The sequence below is a fragment of the Miniopterus natalensis genome, chromosome 15 (genome assembly GCF_054644295.1).
Source record: "Miniopterus natalensis isolate mMinNat1 chromosome 15, mMinNat1.hap1, whole genome shotgun sequence".
NCBI lineage: Eukaryota > Metazoa > Chordata > Mammalia > Chiroptera > Miniopteridae > Miniopterus > Miniopterus natalensis.
Genome location: NC_142095.1, coordinates 21,579,265 through 21,597,597, shown reverse-complemented (window position 1 = coordinate 21,597,597; position 18,333 = coordinate 21,579,265). Strand labels below are relative to the sequence as shown.

At 43.2% G+C, this 18,333-nt stretch overlaps 2 protein-coding genes across 5 annotated transcripts in view; one reads left to right on the top strand and one right to left on the bottom strand.

Moving 5' to 3' along the window:
* The window catches only part of CAPN7 (calpain 7), a 34,886-nt gene extending 28,839 nt beyond the window's left edge, over positions 1–6,047 (top strand). The window contains exons 17-21 of one of the 4 annotated variants that reach the window (XM_087824929.1): positions 770–915; positions 1,692–1,754; positions 2,316–2,446; positions 4,672–4,764; positions 4,857–6,047. In XM_087824929.1, the coding sequence (XP_087681055.1) occupies positions 770–915; positions 1,692–1,754; positions 2,316–2,446; positions 4,672–4,764; positions 4,857–5,001 (578 nt within the window). In that variant the 3' untranslated portion in view covers positions 5,002–6,047. Of the gene's footprint in view, positions 1–769; positions 916–1,691; positions 1,755–2,315; positions 2,447–4,671; positions 4,765–4,856 lie in introns of those variants that run through there. The other 3 variants (XM_087824931.1, XM_087824930.1, XR_015715699.1) reach the window with 3 other exon arrangements.
* Positions 6,048–6,921: 874 nt separating this feature from the next.
* SH3BP5 (SH3 domain binding protein 5) overlaps positions 6,922–18,333 on the bottom strand; it is a 57,819-nt gene continuing 46,407 nt past the window's right edge. The window contains exons 4-9 of the mRNA XM_087824932.1: positions 16,405–16,569; positions 12,800–12,930; positions 11,586–11,628; positions 10,718–10,937; positions 8,839–9,099; positions 6,922–8,379 (exon numbers count right to left, since the gene is read on the bottom strand). Coding sequence (XP_087681058.1) covers positions 8,168–8,379; positions 8,839–9,099; positions 10,718–10,937; positions 11,586–11,628; positions 12,800–12,930; positions 16,405–16,569 — 1,032 coding nt within the window. The 3' untranslated portion in view covers positions 6,922–8,167. The remainder of the gene's footprint in view (positions 8,380–8,838; positions 9,100–10,717; positions 10,938–11,585; positions 11,629–12,799; positions 12,931–16,404; positions 16,570–18,333) is intronic.

Genomic DNA, 18,333 nt, shown 5'->3' with positions numbered 1-18,333 from the left:
GGGCAGCATTGTAACAGCAAAATATTGGAAATAACCTGAATATTCAGATTGTCTGGATAACTAGATGGGGGTATAGATAAAATGTGTTATATTCATACAATAGAATATTATATAGGCAGTTTTAAAAGGAATAAACCGTATCTATGTAGAACAACAGATTTCAAAAACAAGTTGGGTGAAAAATGAAAGATATAAAACAAGACATACATAATCCTATTTTAGATATATGCTCACAGAAATAATATTTACCCGTTCATTCTATTTTAGGATGTATATATGTTAAAGTTTGAAAAGATGTCCATCACATCCATCAGAGTGGAATGGAATAAGACTAAGGGTGGTGGTTAAAATGGACTTTGTTTTATAAAGAAGCTAATACAGAAAAAAAAATTCTCTTTGGTGGGGAATATAGATATATTTTTCATTACTTCTGTGTAGCATTTTAAAAATTTCCTCAAAAGAAAAAAAGAAACTAATCCTGACTTTAAAATAATCTACTGGAGAAAAAAACAGCATAGGGCAATAGCAGGGATTGTTCGATACCTCCCTGAATGTATTCTAAAAGATTGTTTTTGCTTATTAGATACTGTCAGATTTATTAATTGTGAAGTTTTTCATTGAAATTGTAATTCTGTAGTAACATTATACTTAAAGATAGAACCAATTAAGGGGCTATCCATTCATTTAAGTATTTTTCCTACCATCAACCATAAAACTTAAATTTAAAAACTAAAGTCTCCTTTTCTGTAAACCCACTGGTTTATTGCAGCTGACCCGCCCCCATACATTGATGGGATTCGAATTAACAGCCCTCATTATTTGACTAAGATAAAGCTGACCACACCTGGGACCCATACTTTTACATTAGTGGTTTCTCAGTATGAAAAACAGAATACAATCCATTACACAGTCCGGGTAAGTAAACGGACATAAAATGACAAAACAATAATATAAAGTATATAATGTGCTCTGCTTTGTAAGTGGGACTATCTACAGAAAAAGTTTGTTTCTGAAAATTGTTACCTATGTATTTTTATGTGTGTTTATCTGTATGTCAATTCAGTATTATTAGGATGCTTCCTGCAGAAAATAATGCTTTTGAAAAGTAATCTTTTAATTTTGAATAACATTTTAAATGAGCATTTTTGTTTTCAGAGTAATAGTTTAGTCCTAAGGTAATGTGGTATGTTGGGCTAATAAATTCACAGAGCAAGCAATAAGAACTCCTGTAGCCTACATAATACTTTCGTTGACTTGAAAAAGGGGACCCTGAACTTAGTATAAGGAAATCGATTGCCTATAAACATTGCTCTCACAAGTTGGGAAGGTCATTGTAATTTTGTTCTGCATAGATTTGTTTGCCATACATCAGTAAAGAAATTCAATTTGAATAGATTTTTAGTGATGAAAGGAACATTGGGGAACTACCTTCACACCACACCTTCATTCTTCAGATGCAGAAACCAAGGCCTACAGAGATTGTGATTTGTCCTGAGTCACACACAGTTAGTGCCAAAGAAAGTAAATACCAGATCCCTAGCTTCGTTAAAGCTGACATGATTCCAGGCTGCCTAAGGAATGTGACACTTATATGTGCCAACTAATTTTTTAGTCTTCCAATATATCCTTTTATCACTTTGGTATTTTTATAAGTATAAACTTTATCAGTACAGTAATTTTTTCTAATCTAGGTATATTCAGCATGCAGCTTTACTTTTTCAAAGATTCCTTCACCATATACCTTATCAAAACAGGTAAGAGAATTTTGTATCTGGGTGTTGATCTCAGAGAAATCTTAGAATTCCCTTTCCTTTCTCTCTCTCATCATTCTTCACATTTAACAATTTCTTACAAAATAAAATACTCTGGAGCTTGAAAGGAATAAGGGAAGTGTAAATCGCCTCCATTGAGTCTGGGTTGGAAAGCAAGATCTTCAGTGAGCAGCAGTGATTCTGTGGACAGAAGTAAGAAATTCAGAGAAAGCGTAGTATAAACCTTGGTCACTAGGGAAGGCCGTGTGGATGAGCTTCTTAAGTAGAATTTGAGGTTGACTTTGCAGGGTGGGGGCTTCAGGTGTAGAGTATGTGCAGGAGAACAGCTTGATTGAAGGCTTAGAGATGGAGAGAGCACTCAGTACAGCAAAGTAGCCTGGCTGAAATGAAGTTACATTGACTATCAGTGGCAAATAAAGACGAGAGAGAGGGTGGAGCCAGAGTGGAAGTTGACATCTTTGGGGAGGGTAGAGGGGTGTTTTGTCTTTAATGTAGAATTGGAGAGGGTGAAGTTTTGTTAATACAAAAACTTTGTTTTATTAGATTCACGGAAAGTGGAGTGGTCAGAGTGCTGGAGGATGTGGAAATTTCCAAGAGACTCATAAAAATAATCCCATTTACCAATTCCATATAGAAAAAACAGGGCCTTTACTGATAGAGCTAAGAGGACCAAGGTTTGTGATGAGTAACTTTCTTAAGTTAACAATGTTATGTTAATGAGCTTAGTAGAACAATAGGGTTTTGAAACAGACCTATGTATATATGAATGCTTGATTTATGATAAAGATGGTATTGCATAGGGGTGGGGAAAGGATACTCTTCAATAAACGGTGCTGGAATAATGAAGTATCCATGTACCAAAAAGGTAACTAAGAGCCCAGTCTCATATCAGATCTCAAAATCAGTTCCAGGTGGATTACTAATATAGGAGATACCTTAATAAAAAGATTTTTACATGTGCTACATTAGTAAGAAAGTCTGCACTTTTTTTAAAATAAAAACTTGAATAGGTATGTCGTAAGAAAGATAATTCAAATGGCCAATAAACCATTTTAAGAGCCAAAAATTTAAAACAACCCAGATGTGCATCAGTGGCATTTAAGATTATAAAAGTCATAAAAGAGAGTCCTACATAACAGTGAAAATAATAGTTACCCACAACATGATGGATAAGTCTTAAAAATAATGAACAACAGAAGCCACACATAACAGAATATATACTGTGGTTCCATTTTCATGAATTCAAGAACAGGCAAAACTAAACTGTTGTTGCCCAGCCGGCTGTGGCTCAGTGGTTGAGCGTCGACCTAGGATCCAAGAGATCGAGCGGGGTTCGATTCCTGGTCAGGGCACATGCCTGGGTTGGGGGCTGCAGCCGATCAATGACTCTCTCATCATTGATGTTTCTATCTATCTCTCCCTTCCTCTCTCTGAAATCAATAAAGGTATATTTAAAACAAAAAAAATTTAAACTTGTTTAAGGATGCACACGTTGGTAGTCACACTATATACAAAGCAAGAAAGTGAAAGTTTTGTGGGTACAAGAATTGTGATGAGAAAGTTGGATACAAGGGACTTCTGTGGTGCTGAAGTTGATTTATGTGGTGGTAACCCAGGTGTTCATTTTACAAATTTTTTAAGTTATATATTTGTTTTATGTACATTGTGTTATATTTCACAATTTTAAAAGGTTTAAAAGCTAGAGAATACAAATGAAAAATAGTTTTAAATAAAACTAGGCTTAATTGTGCCTGCTTTATAAAATAATTCAAAAGAAACTAATAATTCTAATTTAGGTATGACTAAGCTACTTTTCACAGTCATTTTTAAAAACCTTTACCAGTCTAAGTAAGGTATCTAATTGCCCTTTTGTATTTAATCTCTTGATAGATTGAACATGTAAAAATACTTGACAATGTGTATTTTTCTTATATTCCCTAATTCATGTCTTTTACCCATTTTTCTGTTGGAGTTGTCATGTTTTTCATAATTGTAAGCATGAATTAGGGTATGTCTGTAAGAATATTAACTCCTTCACATATTTGCAAATATTTTTCCCAGATAATTTTTTTCTCATAGAAAAAAGTTCATTTTAAAGTAATCAGTCTTTTCTAGTTTATTTTGCTGTGGGCAGGAAATCTCATCCCAGTAGTAAAGCAATTTTCACCATATTTTCTTTATATATATTTTCCTCCATTGATTTTGAGAGAGTGGGAGGGGGGCAGGAGAGAAACATCAATGTGAGAGATTGGTTGCCTCTCACAAGTGCGCCCCTCCCCCCTCCCCCACCCCCGGACCTGGGCCAGGGATCTAACCTTCAACTCAGGTACATGCCCTTGACTGGAGTTGAACCCATGACCCTTCAGTGTGTGGGCCCGTGCTCTAACCATTGAGCAACACCAGCCAGGGCACATTCTACTTTTTAATCCATATGGAATGTATTTTTGTATTTGGCGTGAGATACAATTTAACAGTTTAAGTTTTTGTCACCTCATCACCAACTAAATCATCTTTCTTTTCCCTACTAGTTTGGAATGCCATGTCTGCATATGCTAATTACTTTCTTAAATTTAGGTTTTTTTCAGGGTTTTCTCTTCCTGTCCCACTTTTTCTGCTTAATACAATGACAAATTTAACATTATTATCTGGGAGCCTGCAGTAAAAATGTAGTCTCCTAAAGTAAGTTTAATATTAATCTTTATGGCTGCAATTTAAAAATATAGTGTTTTCTGTAATTGAGTAAAAATAGTATGCATGTGTTTCTTAGTATTGTTTCTTCCTACTGAAGTTTTAGAAAGCATACACATGATTTTAATGTACATCTGCACTTTAGGTGTACTTATTTTTAGGTATGTATTTGAGACTGCGTAGCGGTAATTCTGTTCCTTTTTATTGCTAGGCAATATAGTGTTGGATTTGAAGTTGTAGCAGTATCTATGGTGGGAGATCCTGGTCCCCATGGCTTTCAGAGGAAATCTAGTGGTGACTACAGGTAAGGTTGGCATTTTGACTAGATCTGATTTATATTTTGCTTTCTGTGGCATCATCTTCTGTAAGACTTATTTTTATTTTCCCTGAATACAGGTGTGGGTTTTGCTACCTGGAATTTGAAAATATACCTGCTGGGATTTACAATATCATTCCCAGTACTTTTTTGCCTAAACAAGAAGGACCTTTTTTCTTGGACTTTAATAGTATTATCCCCATCAAGACAACACAGCTTCAGTGATGGGGAAATCTCAGCAATTACTGGATTTTATACTTATCAATCAACCAGCTCTTCCAATGAGGACACAAATCTGCAGGACACTCACCAATAAGAACAGAATTCTCTAAAAAAAAGTTACAGTGGAATCTGATGCTCAAGTCAGGGTGTGCAGTGAGAATTGTATATAGTCAGAATTACCCTAAATTACTTTAGAAGTACCATTTACATGGTTTTGTGTGTCTGTGAATTGGTTTGCATTTAGGGGCCACATTGTATTAAAAAAGTGCAGATGATTAAAGTTTATACTCAGTCAGCACTGTGATATGCCTTTGCTAAGAGGGAACTGAGACCAGATAAGGGGCATAGACTCATTGAGTGGAATGGTAGGCTGGTATAATATTCTGAACTATTTATGTTGTTTGTCTTTCTGGCAGAGCATGTTGTAAGGTAAACCTGCTTGTGTTGTGACTCTACTGTGTATCTTGGGCAACAAATTACCAAATGAATTATGTTACCATCACAGATTTTATTTATGACTTCTAATGTTTGTTGCCCAGATGTTATGAAAGAATAAAGCTTTAAGAAATACTAAATTAAGTTAGCATGAAGACGCTCATGCTTAAGAATGAAGGTAGTTGAAGTTAGATACTTGTTTCCCATTGAATCGTGTAAAGAGAACCGAAGTATATATTCGCTATTGCAGTCATTTTTTTATCAAGTTGATGAAAGTAGACATTGAAGACTCACTATTTAGTTGGTATATTCTTTTTTAAATTGCTCTGTAGTTCAGTGCTTTTAATGCTAACAGCACTCTGAAGAAAATATAATTGAGAATTTAATATATTGTAATTGGGGTTGGGTTGCATTCAGAAAAATTCCCAAGATAGTATTGTCCTGTGTAAATCCCCAGTTGTTTACATAACCATCAGAGCAGAATGATCCTCAAGACTTTAAAGACTGAAGATAGGCGGTATTTCTCATCTCTACTTTATAATTATCAAAACTTCTTATTTTGTATTTCTGCTACCTTTAATTGAAATAAAATGTTTATACTTATGGAAACTGCAGTTTAACCTAGAGAAATTTATTATTAAAAGACTTCATCTAGTATGTTCCATCTTAAAGAGAAAACTCATTATTTGCTTGAAAATTCATGCTTAAAAAAAAAAACCTGTTCTTTAACATTCAGGATAGTGATAGGTTGTTATAGTAGTGAGATTTCTCGTTTATAAATATTTAGTGCTTTCAATTTTAGATATTTTTAGGTAGATGAGTTGAACTAATTTTCTGTAGCCCTTGAAAGAAAAATTCCAAAGCGTAAGAGTTATATTTATTACAGACACATATGAGTTAAACCTCTTGTGTTAAAGATCTTACAGGATGCAAAATGAATTAAGATCTAATCCCTCCCCTCAAAAGTCTAATGAAGGAGACCTATATATGAGCAGTTTAATGTATTGTAATGTTGAATTCTATAATAGAGCTCTAAACACAGTGCTACAGATATATAAGGAAGGAAAATGAGTAATTTTGGCTAGACCAATATAGAGAATAGAATCACCTGGGGAGCTTTTAAGAGCCCAATGCCCACACATACCCCAAATCAATCTCCAGAGCTCAGACCAGCGAGCATTATTTTTAAGCTTCCTGGGAGATTCCCAGTGTGCAGCAGAGATTGAGAACCAGTCTTTCGATAAAACCATCTTGTCTTTATTTTCCTGCCACTGTCTCCTTATTGCTAAGTTTTGTAGCAGCAAAAGTAGAATTCTGATTCAAACCTTGGTAATTGGGGCTTAAATTATGAGGATCCATGACTTTTAATTGAAAATAAGAACAGATGACCACTGCATTCCATGCTCTTCCTATGGCAAGAAAGTTGCCTAGATTAGAAGATTTAGGCAACATCGAGATTTCTCATTTGAAGTCATAGAAAGCTAGACATTTTCTTAAGCGGGTTTTATTACACTTAAGGTATTAAGACAAGTACAAAATAACCTTGTAATTAAGATACTGTATCAGTCATTAAAAAAGGAGAAAACGCTACAGTATGAAGATTTACAAATGACTAAAATATACCAGTTGTGACAGAATTAACGAACAACTTGAAATGGGGTTGCTTTTTTCCTTTTAGAAATGCCAAGTTTTCTTAACATAAAATACAATGCTCTTAAATATGTGTAACATTGAAAACATTAAAGAAAAGCAGTCTTAACACTCACTATTAGACTAACAGACTCCATTGCATCTAGTTAACAGCCTTTGCCAACACATGCCTACTCCCTTTCCTAGCTTTAAGAAACAATTTCCTCTAAGAAATACTAGTGTAGCATAACCCTTAAATAAGTTTTTTATTTTTAAAGTTACAACCTACAGAGAAATTAACACCTTGTCAATCTAGAATAACAGTGGCAACCGTTCTTCACATGCACTTCTTAGAATAAGTCCCCTTGGCTGGCAGCTGGTGGGATCAGGTTTATGCTATAGAACCTTCTCTCCCACAGCCACAAATCCCATTCTATGGCATGTCCTTGCTACCCTCATTCCCCCAGTCCCCCATTCCCACACTGGCATTCACCTTTCCCACCCCCCAAAAGTGCAGTTCATAGTAACCTTTATAGAAAATGGTTTTAATGGGTGTCCCAACATACACTTTTTAAAGCCCCTTCTCAACACCAGAGATGATAAAAATGAATTATGTTCTTGGAATTTTTATGCCTTCACTGGGTCAAAAAGGTATGTTCTGAATATTTGAGCTTCCTCTTTTCATTTAGATCCCCCCCTGAGATACAAAGGAGAGAACATATTTTCCCAAACTGAGGGTGAGAGATGGGAAAGAGAAGCAAGCTGTTGACCCCAGGTGGGGTCAGCTTCCAAGCTCCTTTCCTGGCTCGGGATCTTTCGTAGGAACTAGTTATTGCTTCCATAACACTGTTGCAGTTAATGCTCCACAAAGACTGTGAACCTGGTCACAGTCCACCTGCAACAAAAATTCTGCTCTGGAAAACAAACCAGCCTAAGAGCTCTTACCCAGAAGAAAAGTCTTCAGCCCTCAAGGTCGCCGAAACTTCACTAGTGCAGTTTAGAGTAAACGCTTACGATTTGGCATGTATTAAAGGATTATTGGCACAACATTCTCCACAGTTTCGTTTAAATAGTGATATGTATTGGGGCCAGAACCTTGGATGGATCAGCCGATCTGCACCACTTTTACATCAGCAATAATCCCATCTCTTCCCTTTGCGCACTGGAGGGCGAGCTGCTTCATCCTGTTCACCAAGGCCTGGCCCTCAGGGGAGGCGCTGCTTTGGCTCTTGCCACCATCACTGCTGCTGTTGCTAAGCCCCCGATTGTTGTTGGCTTTGTCACTTGTTTTATTCTCTGCCCCTTCTGCTCTGTCTCCTATAGAAATGTAAATATTAAGTGAGTATTGACAATTCCAAGAGTCACTTAGTTGGCCCAACTCAGTCAGCCAACTCAACCCAGTGTTGCCCAACCATGTGTATCACAAAGGGTCCATCACATAACTGCTTTTATTCCTTGAGGCGTTTTATATATACCTTATCCATAGAGATGAAATTTGTCATGCTCATTTAATAGCTGGAAAACAGAAAGTCTAGCATGTGCTTGTCAAGAGGACTGTTGTGATGAGACACAGAACCCAAGCTATGGAGCTAGGAGCTCCCAGAACAGGACTTGGAAACTATCTCAGGGATAAACACCAACAGCACATTCACACAGACCCAGTAACAGCACTGGGGGCTCCAAGACCTGGCCAAGGTCTAGAACAGTGCAGAGATCTGGCCTCAAAAGCGGTGAGTCATCTGGGATAGCACCACTGGTGACAGGGCTGCAACTTACCTCGTTCCACCTCACACTCCGGGGAGGAGGCCCCACTGCATTCGCTGCGAGGGCCTAATACCGGGAACATCATCCCAAACTCTGACAGGGACACAGGGCTGGGCAGATCCAGGCTGCCGGGCCTCACAACTGCAGAGAATTGGTCGACCGTCTCAGATGGGCTCGTGGGTCCCGAACTAAAGCTGGACAAAGACTGGGTCTCCGAGTCATCTTCAGACACAAAGTTGCTGCAGTTGTCATCTTCAAAGGCTTCAGAGGCCACTAGGATGAGAGAGAACACCAGTCACACAGGTTCTGGCAGATAGCTACACACGGCATGAGAACTGCACAATCCCTGCCACTGTGGGTGTCTGATAAAAGGCGCATGACCAGACTCGGGACGCAGCTGGCAGCTGGAGCCCATGGATGTTCATTGTCCTTGCAATTACTTTCTAGCCTGTGTGTCCGCTAGAAGTTAGTGTCAGTAGACATTGCCTAAAGGTAGAAGATGAATTCAGCCACAGATCAGGGGCTTTTCTCTACCCCATTCCCCCAAATTGATCCTCACGTGCACAGGACGAGAGCTGGCCCTTTGTAAAGGATCCCCAGCAAAGCCAGCCTGACGTCAGGGCTTCCTTCCACAGCAGTAGAAGCAGGGGCTGCTGGAAAAACAGCCCTGCTTGGAGTACCTGCTGGGACCTTTGTTATCTTCCAGGTGACTTCTGATCTCAAAAGACAACGCTCAGAGCCTACCTAGGTCGTGATTTGCCGGGAAATTCCTTCCCAGTGCTCTAACTTGTGCTTCACTTACTGTCTAGACCACAGTAACCAAGGCCCAGAGATAGGTCATTCTCACGGTTTGAAAGCTGCTCCAGCCTTTCTTTATTTCCCCTTCTGCCTGCACATAGTCCTGCGGCTGCATAGATGTTTCTCTCTCCTCCCCTTTCGTCCCCGCTCATCTTTAAGAACAGCCTTGTAGCGTCCCCTAGAGGATTACCACAAATGAGAAATCCTAAAATGTTGGGGACAAAATGGGCTCCAGTCTGAATCCCAGTCCCGTTCCCACTACTTGCTGTATAGTCTTAGTCCAGTTACTTAACCTCTCTGAGCTTCATGTTCCTCTCCATACAGGGTTTATGAGATGATGTATATTAAAGGCCTCACATTGTTGATGCTCAAAATATAGTTTCCTCTTCCTTTACCTTGAACCTGGCCCTTAAACGTTTGTTGACTGGCTTAAAGAACACCTGAGAAAGGAGCTTGGGAAAGAGGCAACAGGGACTATTCCACGGAAGAGGAGGAGGAAGTGTGCAGAGACAGCGCTGGCGGGGTCTTCATGGTTAACAGAAAGGAAGCCACATCACACCTGTTACCAGTTTCCCTGGAAAAAGGCTCTCTGGTCAGACGCCAGTGACAGCCACCACTGTGGAGCACTCGCTGGGCGCCAGTGTCATTTCCTCTCCTCCTCACCGCCTCTCCCCAGTAGGGGGGAGGCACCGTCATACTCCCCACTGCACGGGTGAAGAAATGGAGGTGTAAGGTTAAACCCTTGCCTGCATCATGTGCTAGTAATGATGAGAAGGCCATGATTTTCGGAATCAAACCTAATTCCAAAGCCCCTATTCTTAGACAACTCTTCTTTCCTGCAGTACTTCTCAGACGCTTGTATGTTCCCTAATATGCACTTTGAACCTCAGGGGCGAACATAAGACATTTTCCAAACTTATTTGACCACAGAATCCCAACTTTGAGGAACACAGCGTTCCACAAAATGTGGGAAGCCACCAGAGAAAGCCCTCAGTCCCACTCACCTCTGAGGCCCTCCACTGACGATGAGACAGCCCTGGAAGCTGATCACACAGCTGTGTCATCTCCCCACTTGCACACAAGCCCGACTCACCTGAAACGGCGTCTGGGTCAGGTTTGCGCCCTGGCAGGTCCTCCACGGATGTGCCGCTGCCCTCAGCCCCGACCCCGCAGCCCCGAGGCCCCATGGCGCTGGAGCGCCGCCGCTCGTGGATCTCATCTGAGATCATCTCCAGGTTCTTCAGGGCCGTCTTGTACTCGCCTTTCGCCAGGGCTAGCTTGGCCTGCAGGTCGTCCACGGTCTTCTTTAATTGCTGGTCAGGAGAACAGGAGGCTCAGTAAGTGAAGGCTGCCCCTTCGGGCCTTGTGATCATTCCGCTCCCAAGACTTTCCCAAGACATGGCTGAGGACCTGATTACTCTTCTCAAAGCTATCCACACACCAGATATAAAAGCAGCCACCACCACCTCCAGCTCCCATCTGGGTGACAAACTAAAGCTCTGTTATCCAGAAACTACCACTGGCAGAATGAACCCCATCAGGGAAGCAACAGTGGGTGTCAAATTCACACACAGGTCCCACATTCCAGCCATTTGGTCCTAGCCCTGTGGTTCTCAAACTTGACCTTGCATCAGAATCCCCTGGAGGGCTTGTTAGATCTTGGGTGGCTGGATTCCACTGGCAGTTTCAGATTCAGTGGGTCTAGGGTGGGCGATGCTGATGCTGCTGGTCCTAGGAGCACACTGAGAACCACTGCCCAGTACAATATAGAAAGTGACTGGTCAGCAGATGTAGAGAACTTCAGAGACTACCCCTGACCCAACCAAGACCATTTTGAGGCCTGAAAACTCCATAAAGAATGTATCTCCATTCTCCTCTTATAGTTAAACTATTCAAATGAACTATTTGAAAGTATCACAAAAAGTGGAGCTTTGCAGAAAAATCCCATCAGCAATACATACCTCAAGCTGCATGTAGTACTTTGCCTTGAGTTCAAAATAAGGCCTGTGAAGGACAGGAAGAAAAAAACGTAAGAGTAATGTAACACAATGGCCACTAATAAACTCCATGAAGTGTATGAGGCACTAGCTACAGCTGGCCAGGTCATCCTTCCAGGATTTAGTAAACTGACAAGGCCATGAGCTGCAGGTAGTGCTCCCAACTCTGGGGCCTGACGGATACAGGCGCCCGTCAGAACCACTGGGTTCACTCAAGGTATGGGGAACCCACTGTGTACACAGCGTGGACCCCCTGCATCCTGGTTCACTTTCCTCTCTGGGGACACTGTTCTAGGCCACATAAGTGTGTGCCCAGCAGCCAATTTGGCCTGGATCTCTTCTAAGGAGGGCATCTCCCCAGGGATGACTAGCAGATGAGGGTGGAGAAAGGGCTGCCTCAAAATACACCCTCTGCTGAGCTCAACTAGAAACACCAGTCCTACCCCCACTGAATACAGCACAGCCACTGGAAGGACAGGCCCAGGTTGGCCCTCTTGGGCTCTGTCCAGGACTAAAGGTATCAGGTGGTCTACAGACCCAACCAGGTCATGGGCAAGAGACAGCAAAAAATGCAAACATTCTAGTCCCAAGTTCTAGGTCAGCCAGAAGACGCTGGCTCTTTAGCAACTCTGGTTTCTGAGTACTAAGTATAGACCAGTGTTTTATTCTTGACCTGTTCACCTACCAAGAAGCTCTGGGTCTGTCTTTGGCTTTTGGGTCTAGGCCATTCCAAGTCCTGTCTCTTGCTTGGAGGCCCAGCAGCTGTAAAGCAGGGGGTTTTTCTCCAAGATCATTATTGTATACAAATATATAGGAACGATAGTGAGAAAAGCTTGGAAAAAACCTCCATTAAAACCATCCTGTACCATTCCATCAGCTCTTGGTCCACAGAGAACATATATTGTGTCGCAGCTCATCTGCATTATACTGACAGATAAACTGAGGCCCAGCCAATGGGCCGTGGAATGGTCTGCTTTTGAAATTCCTTTTTCTATGTTTCCCAGGAGCAGTCCCACCACTCAGCACCTTGTCCCTCTGGGTGCTGGCAGGCAGAGGGAGCCTGGGCAGGGGGGTCCTGGTGAGGCAGGTAGGTCCCTGAGTGCAAGGCACATAAAAGGTTGAGAAGATTCGCAAGAGAACCAGCGCATGGCCCCAGGGACCCTCACGCCCAGACTCACTTGGATTTGTTGATGGCTCTCTTGAGTTTCTTCTCCAGCTGCCGCATGCGGCCCATGGCTGCGTTGTACCTGGCAGCTGTCTCCTTGTGCACCAGCTCGCTCCTTGTCTTGGTGTGCTCTGCCTCCATGACCTTCAAAAACAGCACAGGTCAAGCCCCGAACAGGCCCTTGTAGAGTATTACTTAAATCATTTTTTTTAAATATCCTTTGAGTAAATTAGTAGGCAGACTAAGATTAAACTAACTTCCAACTAGAATAGGATTACTTCTTCCTACTTTTCTATTTTGGAAAAGTCTCAGCAGGTAGTACTAAATAGCCAAATTGGCTGTGACAATGACCAAGAAAGAAAACAGGAAAAACAAAAATAAGAGAAAAATACGAAGCATTCTCTGATTTATGTCCCTTTCCTTCTGCTCAGCCCTCCTGGCTCTAAATAGCCACCTTGGGCTCCCCCTGCTTCCGCCTGTGGGCAGGGACGGACTGACAGGCAGGCAAATGGGCATCAGTCCAGCGGGAACTCAGACACCAAGGAACTGGGATGCTAGCAAAACCAGGCCTGACAGCGTCAGGACAACAGGGCAATTATGACCTCAGCGGTTTGGCCCTTTCCTCAAACATCCTGAATTAGCTGATGGATACTGAAGAATCCAGGCTCCAGAAGGGTCAAACTTTACATTTAAACAATATCAAATCATTCATACCAGATTTTGAGGTTCACAAGTTTGTGACCAGGAAACCACTCAACATCCTGGTGGGAAATTCTAGTGGGAACATTTTGTTAAGTCTTTTGATTAACATGAATTTCAAAAACACAAAAAAACAGCAATCAAGAGCCCAAAAATACAGCAGCTCACCCGGCCAGTGTGGTTCAGTGGTTGAGAGTCAACCCATGAACGTGGAGGTCACAGTACGATTCCCAGTCAGGGCACATGCCTGGGTTGTGGGCTTGATCCCTACAGGAGGCAGCCAATCAGTGACTCTCATCATTGATGTTTCTCTCTCTCAAAACGAAAGCAAAACAAAACAAAAAATGGCAGTTCAAAGGCCCATTCCCTGACACATGGACAATCAGAACAAGGCCTGCCTTAAGAAGAGATGCTGCAGGAACATACAGCAGTTCAAGCCACATAAGCAGCTCGCAGTTCCTTTCCCATCTTCTACCTACAATTCTAACAAGTGTTACAGAATGAACTGGAGAGAAAGGAGTGAGGTTAGGCTCACAGGCTGTTCTTTGTTTTACCTGAAGAGCATGAGAGACGAGTCCAGAGGGCCCTAGGTGATTGGTCCACTCTCAAACCCAGCAGGACGATTTTAGGAAGGCACCACCATGCCTTTAACTCAAGGTTAAAAGAGAAGCCCATGGCAGGAGGCCACCGATGTTCTAGCACCCCCTCCAGTCACAGCCAGTCAGCCCTGGGATAGTTAATTTATGCACTTACTTACAATAAGGATTTTTTTTTAGTGCCAGGGAAAATTATGAAAGGCCAAAGTAAGCATAAAAAAGTACTGGGTGTCCGCCGAGCATATCCTCTCAGGTTATCTCTGGCTTTCACTGTCCTGGAGCTATTTTACAACCCTGTGAGTTGTAGAAAACTGATAGTAAAACAAGTGATTCTTTTTCCTAGAAATGAAGATGAATTGTGTCCCAGCGGAGATGCATTAGATCATTGATTACCCCGTAAAATACTGACCAGTTTTGCATTAGTTTGTAAATTTGTTTCAGCATCCCTGGTTTTCTACATGAGTCTGTGTTTATTGAATTCTCCTTTGAAATAGTTGTAACATCTTATTAGTTCCCTCCTTTATTAATGAATTAAAATCTTTGACACAAGAACATTTATATTTATTGGAGTTATGCTTTTACCTTCTTTAAAATATTTATCTTAACAAAGGTTTCAATGCTTGAGATACTTTTAAAATCAACAGAATTAAAACAAAGCCAGAGGAGGGAACTGGGCTAAGCTGGCATGTAGTGATGTGCTTGCTAAAATGACTTCTCAACCAAGACCAAACAGCAAGGAGAATCCTTTCTCCTTGCTTCTAACACCAAAGATTTCACAAAGAAATAAAATGCACTAAAAACATCTCATGCTGGACACAGTCTTGCCTTAAATCTTAGGCTTTCACGGTTTACTGGTGTGACCTAAATGAGAACTCAGAACCCCAAGCCTATCAGACAGAAGACAACATGTTGGGGGTGAGCTGTTCCATTACCAAAGAATTCATTGCAGGGTTCACCTTTAAGGAGCTGAAAGCGTGATAGAGAGACTGACTTAGAAAGGCTGTGACTTGAGGCTACTGTACAGAAAGGGTTCCCAGAGGAACCTGCAAGAAGCAGGGTTCTCACCAGCTGCACACAGTGCCCTAGTCTATTTTCAGCCCCTAGTCTGCAAAAAGAAGCGACGACGACTTTCTAAAAGTAAACACCCAGAAAACTCCAAACCCTTGAAAATATTACCAGTCAAGACTCAGGAGGCAGCAAGCGTGTCGCTGTCCCCAGCTTCACCCCATCAGGCCACATCAACCATGCCCTGTCCCAATCTCCCCTGCCCCACATACAACCTCACTCTCAGAAGAGACCCCTCCAACCCCCAACTCAGCCTCCAGGGAGAAAGTCACCAAGCATGTCACCTTGGTGAAATCTCCTAGGTAACCAGGGAGCCCCTCCATTAAGTACAGAATCATGCATGAGCCGTGAGCTGCAATGGGTGGGGAAGGAAAGAAGGGGGATAAGGGAAGAGGGTGATTTCTGAAATGGTTTCTTACTAGCTAGTCTGGACCTTCCGTTGGGGTGGAGGGAGAATAAAAGGAAAGGCGACCTTCAGCTAATTTCTTGGAAGGAGCTACTCTGAGAGAGAGAGGGAGAGGGAGAGGGAGGGAAAGAGAGGGAGAGAGAGAGAGTGTGTGTGTGAGTGTGTGTGTGTGAGAGTGTGTGAGAGTGTGAGTGTGAGTGTGTGTGTGTGTGTCCCCTTTTCACATCTTTCAGGCTGTGGCTTGGAAATTGCCAAGATTTCCAGCCTCCGCTTTGGGTTTTCATCAGCTGACCCAGGAAAGCTCTTCCAGCCTGTGTTTGGCTCTCTGAGCATCGTGTCCACTAGGGGGCAGGACGCCCAAGTCCACACAGGCCCAGCCAGCAGTCTCAGGCTTCTGCGGGAGGGGGAGGTAGTACAGAGCCCACAGCCAAGTGGATGCCTAAGTCAAATCATTCGTGTGCCAGACTTTCCATTTAGGGAAGCACAAGGCCATCTTTAATTATCAGGTCCCGCAGGACTTGAACCACTGTGACAAGTGACATTGAAAAGGGAGAGGCTGCTGGCATTAACTCCTGACTTTTCTATTCCTGCCCTGTGACTTTTAGAGGGCGGTTTTAGGCCACATGCCTAGGAGTCTGTGTCCTCTGCTTGGGGAAAACCGTGCACACAGAGCTCACAAGAACCAGGGGGCAGGCTGACAAACAAGGGGTGACGTGAAGGTTGCTGCCACACCCACCCACGGGCGTGCAGGCACCCCTGATCGGGACACCCACACGCTCACAGACACTTGCAGACAGACATGTTCGCACACCCTGGTGCACCCTCCCACGGGCACACACAACTGACTCATACCCTCTGGGTGGCATGATTCAGCATCTCCTGCCAGGCAGAGTCGAACTGCCGCTTGTCGTCCTCCAGCAGCCGCTGCTCGGCCAGGGAGATGGTTTCCTTGGCGGCCCGGAGCACTTCCGTGGCCCTCTGGAAGTCCTGCGTGGCTTTCTGAGCTTCCAGCTGAGCCTGTGTGAGAAAGAACCTTCTTGAGACCTCAGGAAATGGTCAGGGCTTCTGCTGACCCACCACACTCTCCAAAAGAAGAGTGTCCCAAGGGCTGGGACATGCCCTATCCACTATGGGAACAGGCCAGGCACCCGCAGGTCTTTGTAAATGCTGGATGGATAGGTGACTGGACAATTTTCACAGCCCAGAACCCAACAGATCAGATAAACATGCCAACTTTTGGTCAAAGTCAGTAATGGCAAACCAGCCCCTCATATGACAGGTAGGGCCAACCGTGGCTTTTCATAGAGTAGTTCTCATTTGGTAATGATGCCAAGGTGGATACAATGGTATCCCTGTATCCACACCATCCCTGCCCAGATCTGTGGCTCAATTCATAGCTTGTCAGAAGCAGACAGGCCCCCGGGGATCACACTCCAATGGCTTCATTCTACAGGTAGGAACTATTGCATGAGAGACCTGGGACTTCCCCAGGCTCACAAAGCTGATGAGGAGCAGAGCTGTGACCAGACTCCAGGTCCTGCGAGTCCCACCCCAGTGCTGTCACTCAGATAGGCAGGTCCCCACTCGATTCACATTCACTTTCAGGGAACATCAAGTCAAAGAATGAGCAGACATGGCAGGTGACCACACTGGACTACCACCGGCTACATGTGGCTTCGAACAGTGAAATGTCATCCATCCAAACTGAGCGTAAAACACCCCAAATTATAAAGACGGTACAAAAAAAGAATATCGCCTTCATAATTTCCATATGGATTACATCATAAAATGACAATGTTTTGGATATACTGGGTTAAGTAAAATATTAAGATTGATTTCACCTGTTTCTAATTTTTTTGTTAATCCTTGCTGGAGTATATTTTTTTCCATTGATTTTTAGAAAGAGTGGAAGGGAGGAAGGAGGGAGACAAAGGAAACACTGATGGGAGAGAGACACGACTGGTTGCCTCCCGCATGCTCCCCAACCAGGGCAGCGGATCAAACCTGCAACCCAGGTACGTGTCCTTGACTGGCAATCGAACCCATGACCCAGGCCAATGTTCTAACCACTGAGCAACATCAGCCAGGGCTCTTTTCACTTTTTTACTGGGACTACCAGAAAGCATAAAATGGCATAGTTGACTCGCATTTTATTTCTTTGTAGAGCAAACATGCCTCCTTCAAGAGTGAACCATGTGACTGCATCAGAAATCAACAACACACCCTCAGGTCACCACTCTCGCAGGCTCACCTTGAATTCCCCGCCAGAGCACGGGCAAACCATTGCCAAATGCTGGCCCCCTCACATAACCAGGTTCTCATGTCAGTTCCATAAACTTGGGGAACACCCACGGGGCAGCCCCTGGGACTGTGAAGGGGAATAACGGGGCCCCCACAAATCCTCAGAGCAAGTCTCACATGACTTAGAGGAAGTCTTCAGAAACCACAGGCTGAGGACACTTTCGAAGACGGTTAAGGGAAACAAAATCAGAGTTGGAGCCCATCAGCCCCAGGGCAGGAACAGCTCTGTGACCCCACGGGTGCCGCGCTCCATCATTCAGGGAACGCGACTGGGTACCACACCCGCGCCTCCGGGCAACGGCGATGTGGTCAGGGAGCTGAACCGGGCGTGGAGCAGACATGCAGAAGCCGGTGGCACCAGGCCGCCACGGGAGCGCCAGGGGACGCGGGAACCGTGTAGAGTGAGGGGAGGGGAAGGAGAAGCTGCTTCCAGTGGAGGGAATGGAGGGCAGCTTCTTAAAAGGATGGTCCTGAACTGAG